This window comes from Enhydra lutris, unplaced genomic scaffold (assembly GCF_002288905.1).
Source record: "Enhydra lutris kenyoni isolate GAN:26980312 unplaced genomic scaffold, ASM228890v2 scaffoldscaffold24, whole genome shotgun sequence".
Classification (NCBI taxonomy): domain Eukaryota; kingdom Metazoa; phylum Chordata; class Mammalia; order Carnivora; family Mustelidae; genus Enhydra; species Enhydra lutris.
This window is the reverse complement of record NW_019154108.1, coordinates 237,227-257,338: the sequence shown is the minus strand read 5'-3', so window position 1 is coordinate 257,338 and position 20,112 is coordinate 237,227. Positions and strand designations below refer to the sequence as shown.

The 20,112-nt window shown below is 49.6% G+C and overlaps 1 protein-coding gene across 1 annotated transcript in view; it reads left to right on the top strand.

Annotated features, from left to right (window-relative positions):
* Nucleotides 1–20,112, top strand: part of LOC111150861 (adenylate cyclase 10, soluble) — a 62,855-nt gene that overhangs the window by 5,860 nt on the left and 36,883 nt on the right. Inside the window, exons 7-14 of the mRNA XM_022508502.1 lie at nt 3,527–3,615; nt 5,938–6,129; nt 7,990–8,108; nt 9,119–9,195; nt 11,115–11,304; nt 13,900–13,955; nt 17,385–17,538; nt 19,413–19,605. Of these exons, the coding sequence (XP_022364210.1) occupies nt 3,527–3,615; nt 5,938–6,129; nt 7,990–8,108; nt 9,119–9,195; nt 11,115–11,304; nt 13,900–13,955; nt 17,385–17,538; nt 19,413–19,605 (1,070 nt within the window). The remainder of the gene's footprint in view (nt 1–3,526; nt 3,616–5,937; nt 6,130–7,989; nt 8,109–9,118; nt 9,196–11,114; nt 11,305–13,899; nt 13,956–17,384; nt 17,539–19,412; nt 19,606–20,112) is intronic.

Sequence of the window (20,112 nt, the reverse complement as noted above, 5' to 3'; positions counted from 1 at the left end):
ACCGACCTCTTGGAGATCTGTTCTATTCATCCGTGCTCCTCTTTCCTAGGACTCCCAGCAGACTGGGCCTAGGGTGAGGAAAGGAGAAGCCTCAGGTGCGAAATTTAAGGAGGCGCTACTCATGGTCTTGCTAGTTGCCTCACATAAGATCCAGCCCTAACTGCCAGAATCCAGCCCAGGCTTTTATCTGATTTCTAGACTCAAAAAAACTGCCCATGGGTCATCTCTACTGAATGCCAAACAGGTACTCCAACATTAACATGTTGTTAAAAAATGGTTAAAGACAATCTAGGTGACTCGAAACAAACTCAAATCCTTCTTTAGGAGACCTGCAAAATGGGGCAGAAGGCAGCTTTTATAAGACGGGCAATAAAGAACAAGAAAGCAACAAGTAGAAAATATCCAGCTGCTTAGGGCCACATGGTCAACCTTGTTTGAGCTGAGAAACCGGAGGCTGGCTTGGCATTTGGGGATTGGCTGGCTAGATATACTGCATTTCCGGTCAAGTGGGGCATTTCCAGGGACGTGACAGTATCTCAAGTTTTGGTTTGCTGACGTAGCACCACAGGCTTGGGCCTAAGAATTGATTTCGACCCTGTCTAAGCTCTGAGCTACTTCTCTTTCTCCCATAGTTTTTCTTCCTCCACACTGGAACTTCAGGAGCATGTCTGAATCATCCTTCTTCTCTGCCATCTACATACGGGTCTTAGATATTCTGAACATTACAAAGAGTAGATAATACTTTTACTAAGCTGTAGTATGTAATGGGGCAGGAGGTTGGGCAGGATGGAAACTGTTGCAGAATTGACCAAGAAAGGCCAAGAACCCAAAAGCTCCAGAGATGGAGAAGGTCCACTGGACACCCCTTGAGCCAGCTCTACCTGATCTCGTTTCCTAGGTCTTACTGGTGCCTTCAGTACAGGGCCTCTTCAGGCTTCACTTTGGGCACTGCAGTATCACAATGCAATTCTGATGTTAAGCACTGGGAGTTAGCACAGATTTCACAGGTTATGCTCTCTCCAAGCCCCTCCCCCTGCACCCCGCAACTTTGAACACCAGAGGCAAGCTCTGGGACCCCCAGGCCACTTGAATTTCTGACCAACTATCTATAAATGTAGGGGTTCCCCCAGTGCTCCCAATAATTCACTAGAATGACTCATTGATCTTAGGGAATGGCTAAGTTCACGATTTTAGTTTTATTGTAAAGGATACAAATCTGGACCAGCCAAATCAAAAGACACTTAGGGTAAAATCTGGAGAGTCCCAGCCATGAAATTCTGTGTCCTCAGGGCACATCACCCTTCTTGCATGTCGCTGTGTGATCGCCAACCACAACCAGTCCACCCTGGCTCGGGGGTTTCAGTTTTTATTGGGGTTTGGCTAAGTAGACGTAACTGATTGACTCATTGGCCATGTGATGAGACTCACTCTTCAGGCTCCTGGCCTCATCAGAGGTCGGAGGTCAGGCTCATACCACATGGCTCGAAGCCCCAACCCTCTCCTCACGCACTTGGCGTTTTTCAGCACAACCGACCCCATCCTGAGACCCCGTTAGCCGAAACCCAGCTGTGGTCCGAAGGTCCAAGAAGAACAGACAATCCCATCACTTGAGAAATTCCAGAGACTTAGGAGTTACGCCCCAGGTACCAAGAACAAGGACCAGCCAGATTCTTTACTTTCCTGTAGGCACACGTACATCTCTGTCACATTGCCACTGTGATAACCTAGACCTTTATTTTATTTTATTTAAAGATTTCATTTATTTATTTGACAGACAGAGATCACAAGTAGGCAGAGAGGCAGGTGGAGAGACAGAGGGGAAGCAGGCTCCCTGCTGAGCAGAGAGCCCGATGTGGGGCTCGATCCCAGGACCCTGAGATCATGACCTGAGTCGAAGGCAGAGGCTTTAACCACTGAGCCAGCCAGGCGCCCCTAACCTAGACCTTTATAACAACTCCTGCTCCCTTGTCTCTCTCCATAGTCTGTCCCATATCATTTCTTCTTCCTGTTTTTTAAAGATTTATTTAGGGGCGCCTGGGTGGCTCAGTGGGTTAAAATCTCTGCCTTCGGCTCAGGTCATGATCTCAGGGTCTTGGGATCAAGCCCCACATCGGGCTCTCTGCTCAGCGAGGAGCCTGCTTCCCTTCCTCTCTCTGCCTGCCTCTCTGCCTACTTGTGCTCTCTGTCTGTCAAATAAATAAATAAAATCTTTAAAAAAAATTAAAATTAAAAATAAAAAAAATCAAGATTTATTTATTTATTTGAGAGAGAGGTGGGAGGAGGGGGAGAGGGAGAGACACTTTAAGCCAACTCTCTGCTGAGCACAGAGCCCTGCACAGGGCTCGATCTCACAACCCATGAGATCACAAGCTGAGCAGAAACCAAGAGTAAGGCTCTTACCCAGCCAACGTCCCCATCATCATTTCTTAATCTCCAGTACTCCGGGGATGCCAGCCAGGCTAGAACTTCACCAGTCCTTTAAAGCACTGTGCTCATTCTTGACTTTCACTGACACCATCCCTCTGCTAGGCATGCCCTCCTCAGTCCTTCTAGAAAGATGCCAGAAGTCATTCAAGATGCAGTAGAATTGTCTAGTTCTCCTGTGAACCCGTCCCCGATGAGGCCACCTCACACTGACCACTTCTTCCTCTTTACGATCTATTCGCCCGTTTGAGCTTTTCTTTCTCTGTGTGGCATTTCCATGCATATAATGTTTGGAAGCCTGTGAGGAAGTGCCTCCAGGAAACTGCCCAAGCTTCCTCATTACTTTTTTATTCCCACGTAGTGCCTACGTGGTATTTTGAATACAGTAGGCTTGGGATATATTCAATAAATGGGTTAAATGGAATTTGCTTCTAAATTTATATCCTTTTCAGACTTCATCCTTATTTTTCATCTCATTTTTTTGCACTATTGTTATTCCATTACATGCTGAAAACTTTTCGCCACTTTTTCTCCCTTATTTTTTTATTTCTTTGCACTCATTCCTACCACCGCCTATTAGTCTATTCTTGAGTATGAAACTGTCAACCTCCATTTTTCCAGATGAGGAAATGGGGGGCCCCCAGGGCAGTGAGGTGACTTGTCCAGATTCACACAACGAGTTGCTATCAAACCGGGAGCGAGAAGCCCAGAGATCAGAAGTCTCCTGAATCGTTCTCTTTCTCCTCTGTCAGCCCCTTCCGTCTGTCTTCCTTCTCATTGTCCTCCTCTCATCTGTCCATCCGCATCCCCTGTGGCCATTGCTTTAGCTCAGGTCTGGATGTAAAAGTCTCCCCACATTCCAAAGCATGATGACAAATATAACAGGGTTTGGAGCTCCATGTGACAGAATTCTGGAAAGCCTGCAACTTCAAAGAATCTCTCATTGGACGTCCTTTGGTTCTCTTTGGCCACGAGGTGTCCCAGAGTCCCTGACTGGCCTGTGGAGACCACCACCCAAGGGAACGGGGACAGGGAGACCCGTCTCTAGCTCTGCAGAGCCACGCTTGCTTTTCTGATCCCGCCCCTCCTCCTGCTCTCTTAGACCTCCTGAGGCTTGCGTGCATGCTGGAGTCCGACCCTGAGCTCGAGATGTCCCTGCAAAAGTATGTGATGGAAAGCATATTGAAGCAGGTATCTGCACATTTGATTCGTTGGCTTTTCTTATCAGGGATCTTGGACATCAGGAAAGATCGAGAAAACCAGTAGCCAGTAAAATGTTTCATTGAACTGAAAGAAGATGGGGCTGACGTTCTCCATGTGTAGGAGATTACAAAATTTGTTCTTCAAATCAGGATATTTTTAAGAGTTAAAGGAGGCATTATTCATAATTACACTCTGACTACAGGCATAAACCAGGACTGTGCATTTTATACAACTGGGCAAATGGGAACTTCTTCCCAGCAAACAAGAACATGTGGCCACCCTTTGTCTAAGCCATAGTGGAAAGAACTCAAATGAATTAGCATTGCTATACTGTTTCTCTCAGTCACTGGCTCGCCTTATCTTGAGCTTTGGGAGTTAACAATATGGATAATTACAATGCCCAGAACTACCTCACCCTCTAAAATTTTCCCTTTTTATTTGCTTAGATCTAGGGTTCCTTAAACATATTGATTCATGTGACCCTCAGCACTCACCATAGGCTGGGCCTTCTGCTCTCACGTATTGATCCTTCACAGTCCTTGCTGGAGAGCTCTGTCCCCACGTTATATATGAGAAAACCGAGACCTGGAAGGATACCAGGAACTTTTCTGAGATTATTAAAGTAAGAGACATAGCTAGGATTTGAACCTTGTTCTGTCCGAATCCTATATTTTTTTGCACAGGCTGTACATCTTCCTGATACATGCATGTTTTAACCCTTAATTCCATCAAAATTCAGTTGTGTCGTGGAGGACCTCTTTGGCAAGCCTGCACAGTGGACGGGTGCCTTCCCAGTAGGAAGTGGTAGCCAAACTCACCCTCCACCTTCAGCCCAATTTAAAAGCCCTGCCTCCCTTACCTGCCACTGTGGGGCCCCTGAGATTTCTGAAGCTCCGGAAAACCCTCCCTCCCTGCCTCCAGGAGAGCAGCAGCCAGCGGAGAGCAAGGCTTCCAGGAACAGGGTAAAAGGTAGACTCCGTGAGTCCGCAGGAAGGCTGTGGGGAGGAATGACAAACACCGGCTAAAAAGATACAGCTCGGGGGCTGAAAGCAGCAAAGACAACCTTTCCCCACAGTACCAAGACTACACCTAGAGCACAGAGATCCTCAGAGGTGCACACAGTCCAATGGAATCATTTTGAACTCATTTCTTTGCTAGATTTCATCTTTAAATCTTTATTTAATATTAATTTCTTATTTAGTGATTTATTGAAGAAAAGTTATCACATTGATTCATTAGACATTATGAAATCATCTTTTTTTTTTTAAATACTGTATGTGTTTATTTGACAGAGAGTTAGAGAGAGAGCACAAGTAAGCAGAGCATCAGGGAGAGGGGGAGAGAGAGAAGCAGGCTCTCCGCTGAGCAAGGAGCCCGATGCGGGGCTGGATCCCTGGACCCTGAGATCATGACCTGACCTGAAGGCAGAGGCCCAACCCACTGAGCCGCCCAGGCTCCCCTATTAAATCATCTTTTATGAAAAGTATAAAATTACCTAAAACCAGGACTGTCCCAGCCAGTTAGGGGGCAGGACTGCAGGCCCCACGCACAATTCCCTCTTTCGTCAATGGCAACTCTGACAGTTTTGTACTATTTGGAGAGAAAATGCAATGATTTTCCCCCGCTGGTTTGCTATGCGCTTGATTTAACAAAATTCAAGAATGATGATAAGCAGGCACGATTTGGGAATGCGCTTCTCTCCTTTCCCGGGCCGGTTGTGGCTGAGGGTGGAGAGCAGAGGGGAGTGGAATGAAACAGAGGGCCAGGGGCGCCGGTGCGAGTTGTGAATGGAGCATTGGACGAGGAGCCTGGAGATTGGGTTCCCTGTGACCCTGAGAAGCTTGTAGTGTTGCTTCATGTCTCAGTTATCTAACCAGTGAAGTGGGGATAATCTGCTTTTATTTCACTGGGAGATAAAGAGGGATAGAACGGGAGAGTGTCCTGGACAGTCCCAGGCTGTGAAAATTTAAGGCTGGATTACGTAACACTCTGTTCTTACCCCTAAACTGTGAGAGTGCCAACAGGAGCAGCATCACTTTCTGGACTGCCACGCTCCTCCTGGCGCCGGGGAGCCGCAGGGGACAAGGGCGTGGTGCGCACGAGCCGGTATGGACGCCACCCCGGAGAGCCGGGGACGGTGCGCTCCGTGTCCGGCGGCTCCGCTGCGGGCGGGTCTGCCATGCTGCGCCCCTGATTCCGAGAAGTGCAGCTTTGCGGGGTTCCCCAGTGACGACGTCGTGGAGGTGGGTTTGGGACGACGAGCCCGGTGCCAAGGACGCACGCTGAGGACAGCCGCTCTCTGCTCCCCAGATCGACGACAAGCAGCTCCGGGGCTATTTGTCTGAGCTGCGCCCGGTGACCATTGTGTTTGTGAACCTGATGTTTAAGGACCAAGACAAGGCCGAGGTCATCGGCTCGGCCATCCAGGACGCCTGCGTGCACATCAGCTCCGTCCTGAGGGTCTTCCGAGGCCAAATCAACAAAGTGTTCATGTTCGACAAGGTGGGTGTGAGCGGCGGGCGGGGCACTTGAGGTGGGCGGGCGCACCGGTGCGCCTCCGCCGGGGAGAGGGAGGAGACGCTTTTAACCCGAAAGCACCGTCTCGTCCTGACCCGGACACAGCCTGTGCGGCGGCCGCGCGCTCCCTGGGCGCTGTTCCCGGCGCTTTGCGCACCGACCCGGCTCGCCAGCGGGGCTCCTCTCAGAGGCGGGTGCAGAGGCGCCGCGGCGGGCGAGATGAGGTCCGCCAGCGGGCACGGGTGGATTCCGACCCGCCTGGTCCGCCTTCCGGCCTCTGCCCTCGGCGCTGCGCGGGGCCTGCGCTCCCGGCAGGTGCACCTATGGCGCCGCGTCTGCCGGGACGTTGAGGGCAGGTGTCCGGAGCCTGTTTCTCATAATCCGCACCCGCCGTGTCTAAGCCTCAGGTCCCCCTTTCAGCTTCACGGGGTGGGGGTGGGGAGGGAGGCCAAAGAGGGGAGCGAGGCAGGGGCTGGGGGGTGGCACCTCTAGCTTCTGGGCGTTTTGTTTGGTTTTGTTTGCTTCTGGGTGTTTTTAATCCGCTCCTAATCACGTCGGAGAAGAACAGGGGGACCGACGAATTACGCAGAAGCTCTGGTGAGCATCGGTTCCCCATCTCCGGGGTTTCCGCGCGTGTGCGCGTGTGTGTGGACGAGTGCGCGCGCGTGTGCATGAGTGTGCGCGTGTGTGTGGACGAGTGCGTGCGCGTGCATGAGTGTGCGCGAGTGTATGAGTGTGCGTGCGCGTCTGCATCTCGTGAGCAGAGCACTCGATGACCACCCCACACTCCCTCCTTCATTTACGGGGCTTTCTGGAGAAAGGGTTACCCTTGAGTCCTCACACAGCCGAGAAGCAGGGCTTCCTTTCTCCCACCAAGACAGAGCCCTGCACCAGCTAGGATCTGTGAAGAGGGCTGAGGAGATCAAGGCATTCTCTTTTGCATTTCATGAGGCTAGAACTTAGATTGAAATTTGTAGCCCATTGTCCTTCAATTATTATCCTCTTTCCTTACAGACAACAGCATCTGATTGAGGTAATTTTTAAGGGATTGATACTAAGAACGGGAGCTTCCGAGCTTAATCTCTGCTCGGAACAGCTAAGGTCATGCCAAGGAAAAGCACTCTCCGTTGAAGCCTTTCTCCCTCAGAATAACAACAATATCTGAAAAGAACATTAGAGCCCCCCAGGTGTAACTGTATATCAAGTTTATATCGTATATGTATATACTGTGATACATAAGTTTACAAATAGAACATCAAGGTTACAAAAGTCTACACATACTATAAAGTAGTTTACAAAGTTACATATGTGCGCGCACACACACGCACACACACGTGCGCACACACACACGCGCGCGCGCACACACACACACGCACACACACCCTCCTAGTAGCCGAAGGAACCTTGGCAGCTCTGTGCTACATCCCTTCGCAGACTGAGAAACTGAAGTTCACAGAGTGTAGCTGCCCACGTTTCCACACTTGTGAAGGGGCCTGAGAACACAGACTTTCTCATGCCTCCTCCCCTGCTCTGTGCTGCTTCTCACACGGACGCTTAACACCCTGTAGCAGGAGATCTTGGAGGCAAGGGAAGAGGCACGTGGGGGCACCCGTAGCCCAGGACAACCCATTCTCTCTGGAGAAAAGCGAGCTCTCCTCCAGCTGGAACCCTTGTTGGCGATGCACTAGAAGTTAGATGACATTTACTAAACAGAAAATAGGCAGGAGAGAAATCATGATGAAATGGGACCCAACAGGGAAAGTTGCTGCCCACCTTCCCCTGGGCCTTCTGGCTGGTCCCCTTTAAAGGTCACCGTGCTGTGTTTGCTGACTCTCTCCCTCACAGGGCTGCTCCTTCCTCTGTGTCTTTGGTTTCCCTGGGGAAAAGGCTCCTGATGAGGTCACTCATGCCTTGGAGAGTGCTGTGGATATATTTGACTTCTGCTCTCAGGTTCACAAAATCCAGTGAGTGTTGACCCTGATCCCATCCGGTGGTCCCTGAGCCTTTTGTAGTATCTAGGGAGAGAAGACAAGGAGCAGGGAACAGGAAGTGAGGAGAGGGCTGTCTGCATTCACTATTGAGGGCTGACCCAGCCCCGGTGCAGTGATAAAGGGACGGTAGAGGTCAAGTGCAGAAAGGACACCCTTACAAAGTCAAAACGCAGTAGGTTTGCAAGAAAACAGAATGGGGTTGTGTCTCGATGCTCTGGCTTACTTCTTGGTAGAGGCTGAACCACCAGCGCTAAGCTGGACACCTGCACTGATTTTTAATAATTAGGAGATACAATGAGTCCTTGGGCTGGAAATTTACATATTGATCTGGCCTCCAGATGATCTACTCACAGTAAAATGGTTAAGATGAGTAAGGGTTACTGTCCCCAGCCCTGGCTGCCTGAGAGCCCAGGCCCTCGGGTTCATCTAACCCGAGCACCCCAAGGACCCAACTTGTAGCTCAACTTTAACGCGTATCACCCCCTGCTCTAAATATCCCTGCTGTGTCAGCCCCCGGTCATCTGTATATGCAGCCATCCTCGGGGACCAACGAAGTTAGCTTTTGATGCCACATACTACATCTGAGTTACTTCCTTTCAAAATAATGACTTTGTTCTTTCGAGCAACAGCAAAGATAGTTAAATTACCTCCAGCCACAGCCACTCTCCATTGAAAGTCCACTTGGGGCGATGAGGGGTTCTTTTCTAGAAAAGTGGCTCAGATGAATACTTAAAAATAGCAGAAAAGTGAACTGATTTATCACTTCTAAGGACTTAGTTCTGTGTCTCAAACCATCCTCCCTTCACAGCTCTAGACCCTGTCCAGTGGCCCTAGACTCCCCACCATGGAAGAATTACTTGTTGAAAATCCTTTCCCTCCCTGCCCGCCCCCTTCATCGTCACGTCCCCGCCCTCCCCACGTTTTCTCTACCCATTTTCTTTCCCTTTTGCTTTACAACTCTCTTGCTTTCTTCCGGGCCCCAGTACTGTCTCCATCGGCGTGGCCAGCGGGATTGTCTTCTGCGGAATCGTCGGGCATTCTGTGAGACACGAGTACACAGGTGTGCTGGGCTAGCTCGCCTCCCCGCGCCTTGCCCCCCAGCTCTGTGGGAGGAAGGATGGAGCTGAGTGACACTTGGGCCCTGCCCTGTAGAGCATATAGTCTTCCAGGAGGAACCGAGCCCTGTAGCTTCGCCCACTGGCAGCTCGACACTCGCAAAGTGCGCGTTTCTGGGGCTCTGCACAACTACGGATGTGTAGTCCTCGAGGGAGCAGTGGGGGCTCTCGGCTCCTGGAATGAGGGGACTTTCTAGTCGTTGCCCATTAACATGAGACAGTTACGCCTCTTTTTTTTTTTTTTAATTTTATTTATTTATTTGACAGAGATCACAAGTAGACAGAGAGGCAGGCAGAGAGAGAGAGAGAGGAGGAAGCAGGTTCCCTGCTGAGCAGAGAGCCCGATGCGGGACTCGATCCCAGGACCCTGAGATCATGACCTGAGCCGAAGGCAGCGGCTTAACCCACTGAGCCACCCAGGCGCTCCACAGTTACGCCTCTTAATTACTGTTTAAAAATCCTAAAGAAATTTAAGGATATTGGTATTCCTGATAAACAACACAAATCTCAAAAGGAAATAGAAAGTAAATGTTATCTCATGGTTTCACTGCTTTGACTTCCCTCCTATTACCCTATTACCGTTTAAGATATTCAGAAACAAAGCATCTAGAATACTGGAAGAGTTATGTCTGAAACGACCAGATGTCTGATAGGATTTCTTAAATAACGCAGGGTGCAGAGCAGATGGGAGTGGGAATGGGGCAGGACTGGCCACAAGTCTGGGGCTTTTGGGGCTGGGTGACAGGTATATGGAGATGCACGATACTGTGCTTTATTGCATGGTTAAATTTTAATAATCAATTTTTTTAAAAGATTTTATTTATGTATTTGACAGACAGAGATCACAAGCAGGCAGAGAGGCAGGCAGAGAGAGAGGAGGAAGCAGGCTTCCTGCTGAGCAGAGAGCCCAATGCGGGGCTCGATCCCAGGACCCTGAGATCATGACCTAACCCAAAGGCAGACACTTAACAACTGAACCACCGGGGTGTCCTCACTCACTAATTTTTATAAACTGTCCCCTGAGAGGGATACTGTTACATCCCCATTTACAGATGAGGAAATGAAAGCATGGGAGAGTCTGAAACTACTAACTTGCCCAAGGAATTTGCTAACGTACAGATAGAGACGGGGATCGAAGCTGCACGGCTTCCTTCAGCTGTACACTAGTGTGTCATCCTTTAAAATATCCCGAGTCTGTCTGGCACACTCACCCCTTCTAGCCCTAATTACTCAATCTTAAGAAATTGCCAATGGGGCGCCTGCGTGTCTCAATCAGTCAAACGTCTGCCTTCGGCTCAGACCATGATCCCAGGGTCCTGCATCGGGCTTCCCTCTTCCTCTGCCCCTCCTACAACTCATACTCTCTTTCTCTCTCTCAGATGAATAAATAAAATCTTAAAAAAAAAAAAAAGGCATTCCCAAATGAAGGTGATTCGTTTTGAAAATGAAAAGTTGCAATTTTGTGCCTCATTGGGAGGTCAGTGTCCCCCACCCAAGCTTGTGCTTGTCTGTCTTGTAGCAGAAGACCAGCTACAGCTCCTCTGGGAGCCCTCAGGCCTATAGTCACTGCCCATACAGAACCTTCTCCATATTCAAGACCCTTTAATCTCCGACCACATTGTCCCTGTGGCCTCCCAGGAGAGGTAGAAACTTGTGGATAGCTAATCAGGTTAACTCCCTGTATAGTTTTTAAAAACCATGGGCAGAATGAGGGTGGTCGAAGGCAGGATTTCTGTGTCATTCATGAGAGGCCAAAGGAGTAAGGATTGAAAATGCCCCTTGGGGACAGTATGTTTCAGATCACATTCTAATCGTTCAATGGCTGTTTTCTCCCTGGTCTTTGCCTTCCTCCTTTCTGTTTCAGTTATTGGTCAGAAAGTCAACATAGCAGCCAGAATGATGATGTACTACCCAGGGATTGTGACGTGTGACTCCGTCACCTACAATGGCAGCAACCTCCCAGCCTACTTTTTCAAAGAGCTTCCAAAGAAGGTCATGAAGGGTGTTGCGGACTCCGGACCGGTCTACCAGTGTCTGGGGCTTAACGAGAAAGTGTGAGTGTGGGGCACGGATTTTGTGGTACTTTTTGGTAAAGAAGTGGGGAAATTAAGATAACAAAAAAACCAAAACAACCCATTGGTTGCCCATGTCAGATCTGAATCCAACTTATGAAATTAAAATCTATGCCTTCCCCAGACCAAGGCCCCGATTTCAAAATCCTTCAACTTTCTCTATCCTACTGACACTGTAGATGGTGCAGGATCCCATTCTACCCTCATTACTGATCATTGGTGGGTGCGTCTCCACAGGTTGTCCAAACAGAACAGAGTCCCTCATTGGAGTATCTCTTTGGACTCAGATGGACACAGTGGCCAACCATGAAGTATTTACTGATCATGTCAACCGTGTGCCAGGCCTCGATGGGGCTAGAGCGAGTAAGAGATCGCTGCTCCTGCCGGCCTGCGGTGAGCCATGTTCCTCCTGAGCCCGGCTTAGACGTGTGGGTGTTACTTGGGACTCAGAACCCCTCAGTGGCTCCCAGGCATCTTCATGATAACGTTCACTTTCCTTGAAAGGACATACAGGGTAATCCCCTGCCTTTCCAACTTTGTCTCCTCCTGTTCCCCCCTCTCTGGGGGGGAATAGATTGTCTTCTCCATGACCCACCCCGTCCCCAGTCTGCTGGGGATACTACAGTCAACTTTTGAAATCTAGCTCAGGGATCTCTTCCTCCCTGAGGCTGGCTCTGGAAGGGCCCAGTCCAGCTCAGGCAGCCCAGCGTTACCTCTTCTATGTACCTCTCTGGCATGTACCCAGCACAATTACTGACCCGATAGGCTTTTCACTTCCTACATTGTGAGCTCTTTGCAGAGACTGGCTATTTCTTGTTCATTTTTATATTCCCAGGCTTGGTGCACAGTGGGCACCAATAGTCGTGAACGCGTGAGTGAGTAAATGGGACGTGGGAAGGTATCGATTCTTCGTGTTAGCTAGAATCTAGGTCTCAGCGGTCAGACAAAAGAGTCAGGGCTACAGTTGGGTCAAGGAGTCTTTCTTATGGACCTTTGTGTCCCTGGGGGCAGCACTGCACGTGGCATGCGCGGACCGTCAATAAAACGCTCTTTGAATGAATGAATAAAGCCGGGTTTCGAAATACCACAATAAGGCTGCATTCTGGGCAGCCACAAAACCTTGGTGGCTTAGTAGAGACCACAATAAACATTTGTTGGTCCCACAAATACGTGGGGTTCAACCGATCTTGGCTGGATTTGGCTGATCTTGACTAGGCTTGTTCCCACGCCTGGGGCTCAACAGGCCGTCGGCTGATCCAGGACGATGTCAGGGAGGATAACTGTGGAGTCTGGTGACCGACGGGGATGGTTTGGCTCTGTGTGTCTCAGCCTGCCTCACCCTGACCCAGACATGCAGTCACAGCAATATCAGGAGAGTGAGAGCGAGCGCGCCCAACGCCCGAGCATCTCTCCAGTCCCTGGGTCAGGGTTGGTAACGTCGCACTGACAAAGCATTCACCAGGCGGAGCCCAGAGTGAACAGCACAGGGCACAGACACAGGTAGGGGTGAAAAGGGGGGCCGTTAATCAGTCTGTCTACCCCAGAAACCCAGGACTACCCGATCGCAGGCTGGCCTCCTCATAGTTTTTCTGTACCATTTCTGCAAATACAAGAGTGCAAATATGCAAATATGAACCGGACCGGGTGCCTGCCCCCAAACTCACCGTTTCATAGGGAGGCACCAGCGTATGCAGTGGACAAAATGAGCTGTATGCCACGCACGCTGCAGCAGAGACATCACAAAACAGTGCAGTAGTGCTGGCAAGGGGGTGGTCCCGTTGCCTAAAAAGGCTCCTTCGAGAAGTGATATGCAGGGGCGCCTGGGTGGCTCAGTGGGTTAAGCCTCTGCCTTCGGCTCGGGTCATGATCCCAGGGTCCTGGGATCGAGCCCCGTATCAGGCTCTCTGCTCAGCAGGGAGCCTGCTTCCCCCCCTCTCTCTGCCTACCTGTGATCTCTGTCTGTCGAATAAATAAATAAAATCTTAAAAAAAAAAAAAGAGTGATATGCAGTGGGTAAGCGCAGGCACCAGCGGTTGTCAATGCGGATTCTGTCGGTATTCTCTGGCGCTGTCCCCACTACCCGTGGGATCTTGGGCAAGCTAAACTCTCTGAACCTCGGTTTTCTCCTCTGTAAAATGGACATACTAGTGCTGTCTCGATGAGGTCTTCGTCAGAAGTCAAGGATGATATATGCAGAGCACGTGGAACTACACCAGGCACAAAGCGTGGGCTCGCCAGAGAGGGGGCCGCTGCTGTTTGAGCACCTGGTGGTGCTTTCGGGTTGTGATGCCGTATGCCACATGCGTGTCCTTGAGTCCCATCATGGTGTCTGGTTTCCCCAGAAAGGGTTTCGGTTCCACCAGTGCAGACTCAACAGGCATTTACTGAAACTGTCCCAGGCTCCAAAGTTGTTTGAGCTCCTTCTTCCCAGGTAAGAATTTCTCTTTTCTCCTCCCCCAGGCATCTGCAACCCTTAAGTCAGGAGATAGGAGACTTTCCGGGAGCTGAGAATGAAACACTCTCAGTGTCGGTATTTCCCTGTTATGACTCTAACTTCTTTTCTTTTCTTGTCTCCAGCATGTTTGGCATGGCGTACCTCATCTGCAGCAGGGACGAGGGCTACCCTCTGCTGGGTAGGTAGTGGGCCTTGATTTTTAACCTTCTTTATTGAACCATAACAAAACACACAGAAAATACAGCAACGCTACGTCTGCGTCTTACTGAACTGCCACAGAATGAGCCTACAACCACCATCCAGGCAAAGCAGTAGCAAAATAGCCATCCTCCAGGGGCCCTCACAGCGCCCCAAGATGTCTAACACTTGAGGTGACTCCGGCCTGTTTGGGGCGTCCTGTAAGTGAAGCTGCAAACGTGTCATCACACGCGCCTCCCGTTAGCCAGCTTTACGCTGCGAGACTGCTCTGCGGTGGCAGGTGTAGGGCTCGTGCGTGCGTTTGCCCGCGCCGCCACAGCCCGTCTTGTACGCGGGCCGCAGTTTGTCCTTCCGTCCTCGCGCAACACTGCCGTGGCTTCCTGTTCTTGGTTTCTGTGGGAAACGCTGCCATCAAGATGCTGGTACTTGTCTCTTGGTGAACACACGTGCGTGTTTCTGTGGAGCTTGAGTGTCGGGAAGAAGCTGTCAGGACACGGGGCACGGCTTTGGAAGGCGATGCAAAGAATCGTCCCAAATGGCTGTGTTCGTTTGTATTCTGATGAGCAGGGTTATTATGAGAGTTCTGGGCGCTCCTTGTCTTACCGACAACGTAGTTTTAACAGTGTCGGTTGGGTATATCGTGCGTCTCCTTGTGATTTCCATTCGTATGTCCCTGATACGGCTGAGCTCCCTTTTCACGTGTTTGTTGACCCTTTGGACATCATCTTTCATAAAGTGTCTATACAGATCTTCTGCTATTTATTTTTCAATCAGGTTCTATGTTTATTATAGATCTGTTTGAATTTTTCGTATATCCTAAAAATGGGTACAGTCTCTTGTTTTTCCTGTACCTAACTTTTCCCATTCTGCACTTACCTTTCAATTGTGTGTGTGTGTGTGTGTGTGTGTGTGTTTCTTAAGATTGTGTTTATTTGTCTGTCAGAGAGAGAGCACAAGCAGGGGGAGCCGCAGAGACAGGGAGGGGGAGAAGCAGGCTCCCCGCCGAGCAGGGAGCCCGATGCGGGGCTCAATCCCAAGACCCTGGGATCATGACCTGAGCTGAAGGCAGAGGCTTAACAATCGAGCCTCCCGGGCGCCCCCAGGATATTTTATTCTAATGTAATCCAGCTTATCAGTCTTTTATAGCTAGTACTTTCATATCCTATTTAGACATTTTTCTTCACCTGATAGTCATGGAAAATTTTTTTAAGATTCTCTTCCGGAAATTTTGTTTTACCTTTTACATTTAGATCTGTGATCTGAATCTGGCAGTGGCAGTGTTCTTTTTGTGACTCGTGGTGGCAGGGACCCTATCATAAGAAAGCTGACTTGGGACTAGACCACACAGGGAAGTGGACATAAAACGAGGGAGGGATATACCCTCTGGGGAGAGACCCTCCTAAAGATCTGTCTGTGGATTCTGACGGCAGCCATTTCTAAGAACACTTGCAATTTCCTTCCATTAGACTTGAACATCCCTAAAAGCAACATCATAGATTAAATCCCGGGCCCAACTGCATTAGGACCACGAGGAGGAGGCTCCGTCCCACACTGGGGGGGAATGTCGGGACCGAATCCTGATTTCAGCAGAGCCTAAAAGAATGGCAGAGGGTTGGTAGCAGGCGTTTCTCAGAGTCTGATCACTTCTTGTAACTCCAGACCCCAGACTCCCAAAGGCCGGAAAGGAGGAAGAATGCTCACTCTCCCTCCTCTGGGGCTTTACTGTCTAGCCTAGGATGTGCTCACTGTGGTAGTGAGCGACAGCAAAAGGAAGTCCTAGGCCCCCTCTGCAAGACCAAGGACTCATTATGGCAGTCATATTGGAACACGGTGGCACAATATACAATTTCTCCCTGATTCCATTTGTGAGAGGCAAACATTAAGCCCACAAACCTTTTCCTTAAAGCTCTAGCTGAGAAAGAGACTGTCAGAAGTTGGGACTATAGGAAGTGCCCTTCTTTTACAAGAGCTCCTGTAAATGAAATTGTGTGCTCACCAACAGCACAGATGTCAATGAAACTATAATCAAAAAAGTGTTTTTTTAAGATCAAAAATATGTGCAACAGCCCCAGATCTTAGGGCTGGTTTAGCCAGAAGCGAGGTGCATGTGCTTTACGTCAAGACGCCTAGACTTTAGTTTAGAATCCAGTGGGAAGACAGTCCCTGAGGTCTTACATGGAGGGGTTCCATGCGAACAGGACACAGAGAGCTGCGAGACGCTGCTCGGTGGCCGTCTGGGGTCTGTCTTCTGAGTTACCGCACGAGCCTCGGGCCACGTGTCACAATACCGGAGAGCAGATGCGCTTTCAGAAAGGGAATCTTTCACCCAAAAGAAGCCACCTAGTCTGCGGCTGGTTCCCACTAAACCGTGCCCAGAAATTTATACCACCACGTAAACACTTCGCTTCTTGGTCTAAAGCATCCAGACTTAGAGGATGGTCCTGCTTTGCAATAGACATTAGCTCACGCCTGGGGATGTGTTTACTCCAGGGACCAATCCAGCAAAGGAGGAAGATGCAGCCCTGAGAGGGTCTCCGGCACTTTCCGCAGAAGCTGCGCACTTCTTTGAAACGACAGCTCTGCCCCTCCTTGTTGACCGCCAGGTTTCAAAGACCGCCAGGGCATCCTGTTACATATATTTAAATACACGTCAAAAAAATAACCGCATCAGGTGGTAACCACGGTGACGTTTATTTTCACCTAAGTTTTCCATATTTTTCACACTGAGCATGTGTTGGCTTTATAATCAGAAAAAGACTGTAATTTATTTTCACTAAGAATGAAGGTTGTTCCTAGGAAAGAGCTAATCTATACACGATTTCCGAGAGCAAATTGAATTTTCTTAACACTAGTCATGTTTCTAGTGGCCCTGGGATAAGGATAATTTCTCATTGATAAAGAGCAAGTTTCTTTCACAGAATTAGAAATAAAAAAAATACTGTATCTGTAATTGTTCAATATAGGAACCCTAACTTTAATACATTTATTTTCCGATGTAAAAACCTGCAGATTACTTCTAGTGTGTTACGGAAAACAAGAAAAAGGAAAGGAACACAAGCTCCAGGGCCAGATAATGTTGGCTGAGTTCTGGTCGTGTAATCTAAGCAGTTGGTCACATTGAATCTTGGTTGTCTGTGCTAAAGCTACATTTTAATGAACGTTATAAAAGTACTTGCCCTCATAGCTTGCGGGGATCAAACAAAACTGTAAAACTACATGGTTAACTGGAAAGCTCCAGAGAAAGATTTTAAAATTTTTAAAGTGCACAGGATCTCAAGAAAGTTCATGAACAATTCCATGGAAATTCCAAAGGTATTTTTAGAAGTTGTATCACTATGTGCTTTTTTTGTGTTTCTAGATTATTTTATGTTGATTAGGTTTGCTCCTTTTTTAAAAAATAAAACAACAGGACGTGATAAGGAGATCAAGTACTTCATGTGCACTATGAAGGAGTTTTTGGTGTCCAACTGCAGCCGCGTCCTAATGTACGAAGGGTTATCAGGATACGGAAAAAGCCAGATACTTATGGAAATTGAGTATCTGGCCCAAGGAGAGAACCACAGGTGAGGGTCTTGCAGTGACCACTTCTTGGGAACCCAGAGAAATGTCCTTAAAGGATTCGTTTATCCTAGTGCTCCTCTCCCTTCTGTCATGTGTCCTATGTAACCCTCCCACAACTTGTCAGTTATGGGGTGTCCTGCCCTCTGTGTTAAGTAGATAATCGACGATAAACATGTCAAACTAAGAAATGAGAAGCTGGGCTGACCCCTGAGATGCTGCTGTGATGCCAGCTGGGGCTAGGATACCACTCTCTGTCACCGGGTGTGCAGTTGGAGCGTGGCTGGCATGAACCTTGAGAGCAAGGCTGGGCGGGAACTACAGAACAAGCCCAGAAAGGTGTCCAGCCAGCGCCAGAGAACCGCTAGTTCAAACCACTTAGCCCTGTGAGTGGGGATGGAGAAGGACAGGCCTCTGGATTTTCCTTTGGAAGGCAGAGCTAAGGTACTTCTCTCACACCGTTCAGCTGTTTCCGTAGGAGAAATGTCACAAGGGCACTCTGGGACAGCCCACGTGGCACTTTGTGGCAAGGGGCTGTGTGGTGTTCGGTAGCAGTGACCAGTGACGGTGACTAAGATGAGGACAATGGGGTCTCCTTATAAACCATACACTATTGTAAGCTGTTTTTCTCTTCCTCTGTCACGTCAAGCCTAAGAAGGACTGGTTTGTAAGTATCTTTAACGTTGCTGAGGAGAGATTTCGTAACGAGGAGACACTCTCTCGTTTGTTTATCCCGACCCTTACCGAGGACCTACCGTGTTCCAGGAACAGCGGAGAGCTAAATTGCTTTGCTGGGGCTGTGTACACAGCACCACGACCTGGGTGGCTCGACCAACAGAAATGTACCATCTCTGAGCTCTGGAGGCTCAGAGTCTGAGATCAAGGTGCAGGCTGGTTGGTTCCTTCTGACGGCCTTGAGGGACGGTCTGTCCCGTGGGTTTTCCCAGCTTCCAGGGGTTGGCTGGCAAATGTTGGTGCTCCTAGAGCTGAAGTTGCATCACCCAGTCTCTGCCTTTATCCTTACGTAGTGTTCTCCTGGCCTTGTCTGTGTTCTCATAAAAACCCTAGTGATTTTGGATTAGGGGCTTCTCTACACCAGCATGACCTCAGCTTAACTTACATAATTCCATCCATAGCGACCCTATTCCAAGATCACTCGGAAGATCACCTTCCGAGATACTGGGAGCTAAGATTCCAACACATGAAATTGGGGGTGACATGAGTCACCCCATGACAGGCGTCAATGTCCCCAAGATGAGTAATATCCGGTCCCCACCCTCACAGAGCTCACACGGAAGAGAAGGAGAGAGCAAGAATGAAAATAGGTTGCGGTGGGGACGGTGACGGAAGTGCGCTAGCGAGGACTGGGAACCTATGACAGAGAGGGGTCCGGGACGCAACGTCAGGGCACTGGGGAGGGTTTCCAGGAGGCTGCACGTGAGCGGAGATTTGCAGGTAAGCGGGAGATGAGGGATCAGCTGGGGCTGTGAGAGTGGCAGGCTGCGGTGGGGGCCACTAAAAACTTGTAAATGGGAGAGAGGATTTGCATTGGTCCAGCACCGGCATCTGGAAGGGATTCACGGAGTCGTGGTGCTAGGCGGGTTTCTCAGCAGTGTGGGTGACAGTCTGCGGGTTTGGGGCAAAGTGGTGGGCGTGGGACTGTAGAAGAGGACATGGCTAGGCTCAAGTAGGAGGGCTCTGGGACACGGAGGGATGAGGGACTGCGTCAGACGCAGGAGTCAACAACACCTTCCAGACAGCTTAGGAAATTGCTGTTGTAGCAACTGAACAGGAAGAGCAGAGCTTTCCTTCAGCCTTGATTATTTTCACAAAATGTGTTTAAGTGCTCTCTTGGGCTGCTTGGTCTTCTCACAAACAGGACCATTGCTATTGTGTTGACGAAGATCGGCTTCCATCAGAATTTCTATACCATCCAGATACTCATGGCCAATGTTCTAGGTCTGGATACCTGTAAACATTATAAAGAACGACAGACCAACCTTCAAAATAAAGTGAAGACTCTGCTGAACGAGAAGTTCTACTGTCTCCTGAACGACATCTTCCACGTCCAGGCGAGTGGCGGGAGTGCGTCTCCGCAGCAGAGAGACGTGGGCACTGGCAGCGGGGGCTGCCTGAGGTCGGGCGACTTAGCATCTCTTGGCCGTGGATCATCTTTCCCTTTTCTCATGTGGAGAGTCTGGGTGATGAGGAAGCGGCTCCCAATCCCCCTGAGTGAGCCGCCACCTTCCTTCCACCTTCCGCACGCCGAGAAAATCCATGTGGCCCTGCGGATCCGTCTTCCCTCACTTCTCCGTCAGAGCGCCCCTGTACTAGCTGAGGCCAGGCACAGAGTCCCTGTGCTCCCGCAGGCGACTGCCAGGGCAGAGACGGAGTATGTCCTGGCACATCCTGCATCTGTTAGGTTCAGTGACATAGGGGAGACAGCTGGAAAGGGCGCTATGAACCGTCTAACACATGAGGCTTATGAGGCTTTGAAGGCCCAGAATGGTAAAGTGATTTGCCCCAAGCCACACAGCTAGTACCTCCTTTTGCTTTTTCCCAGACTCAATATTCTCATA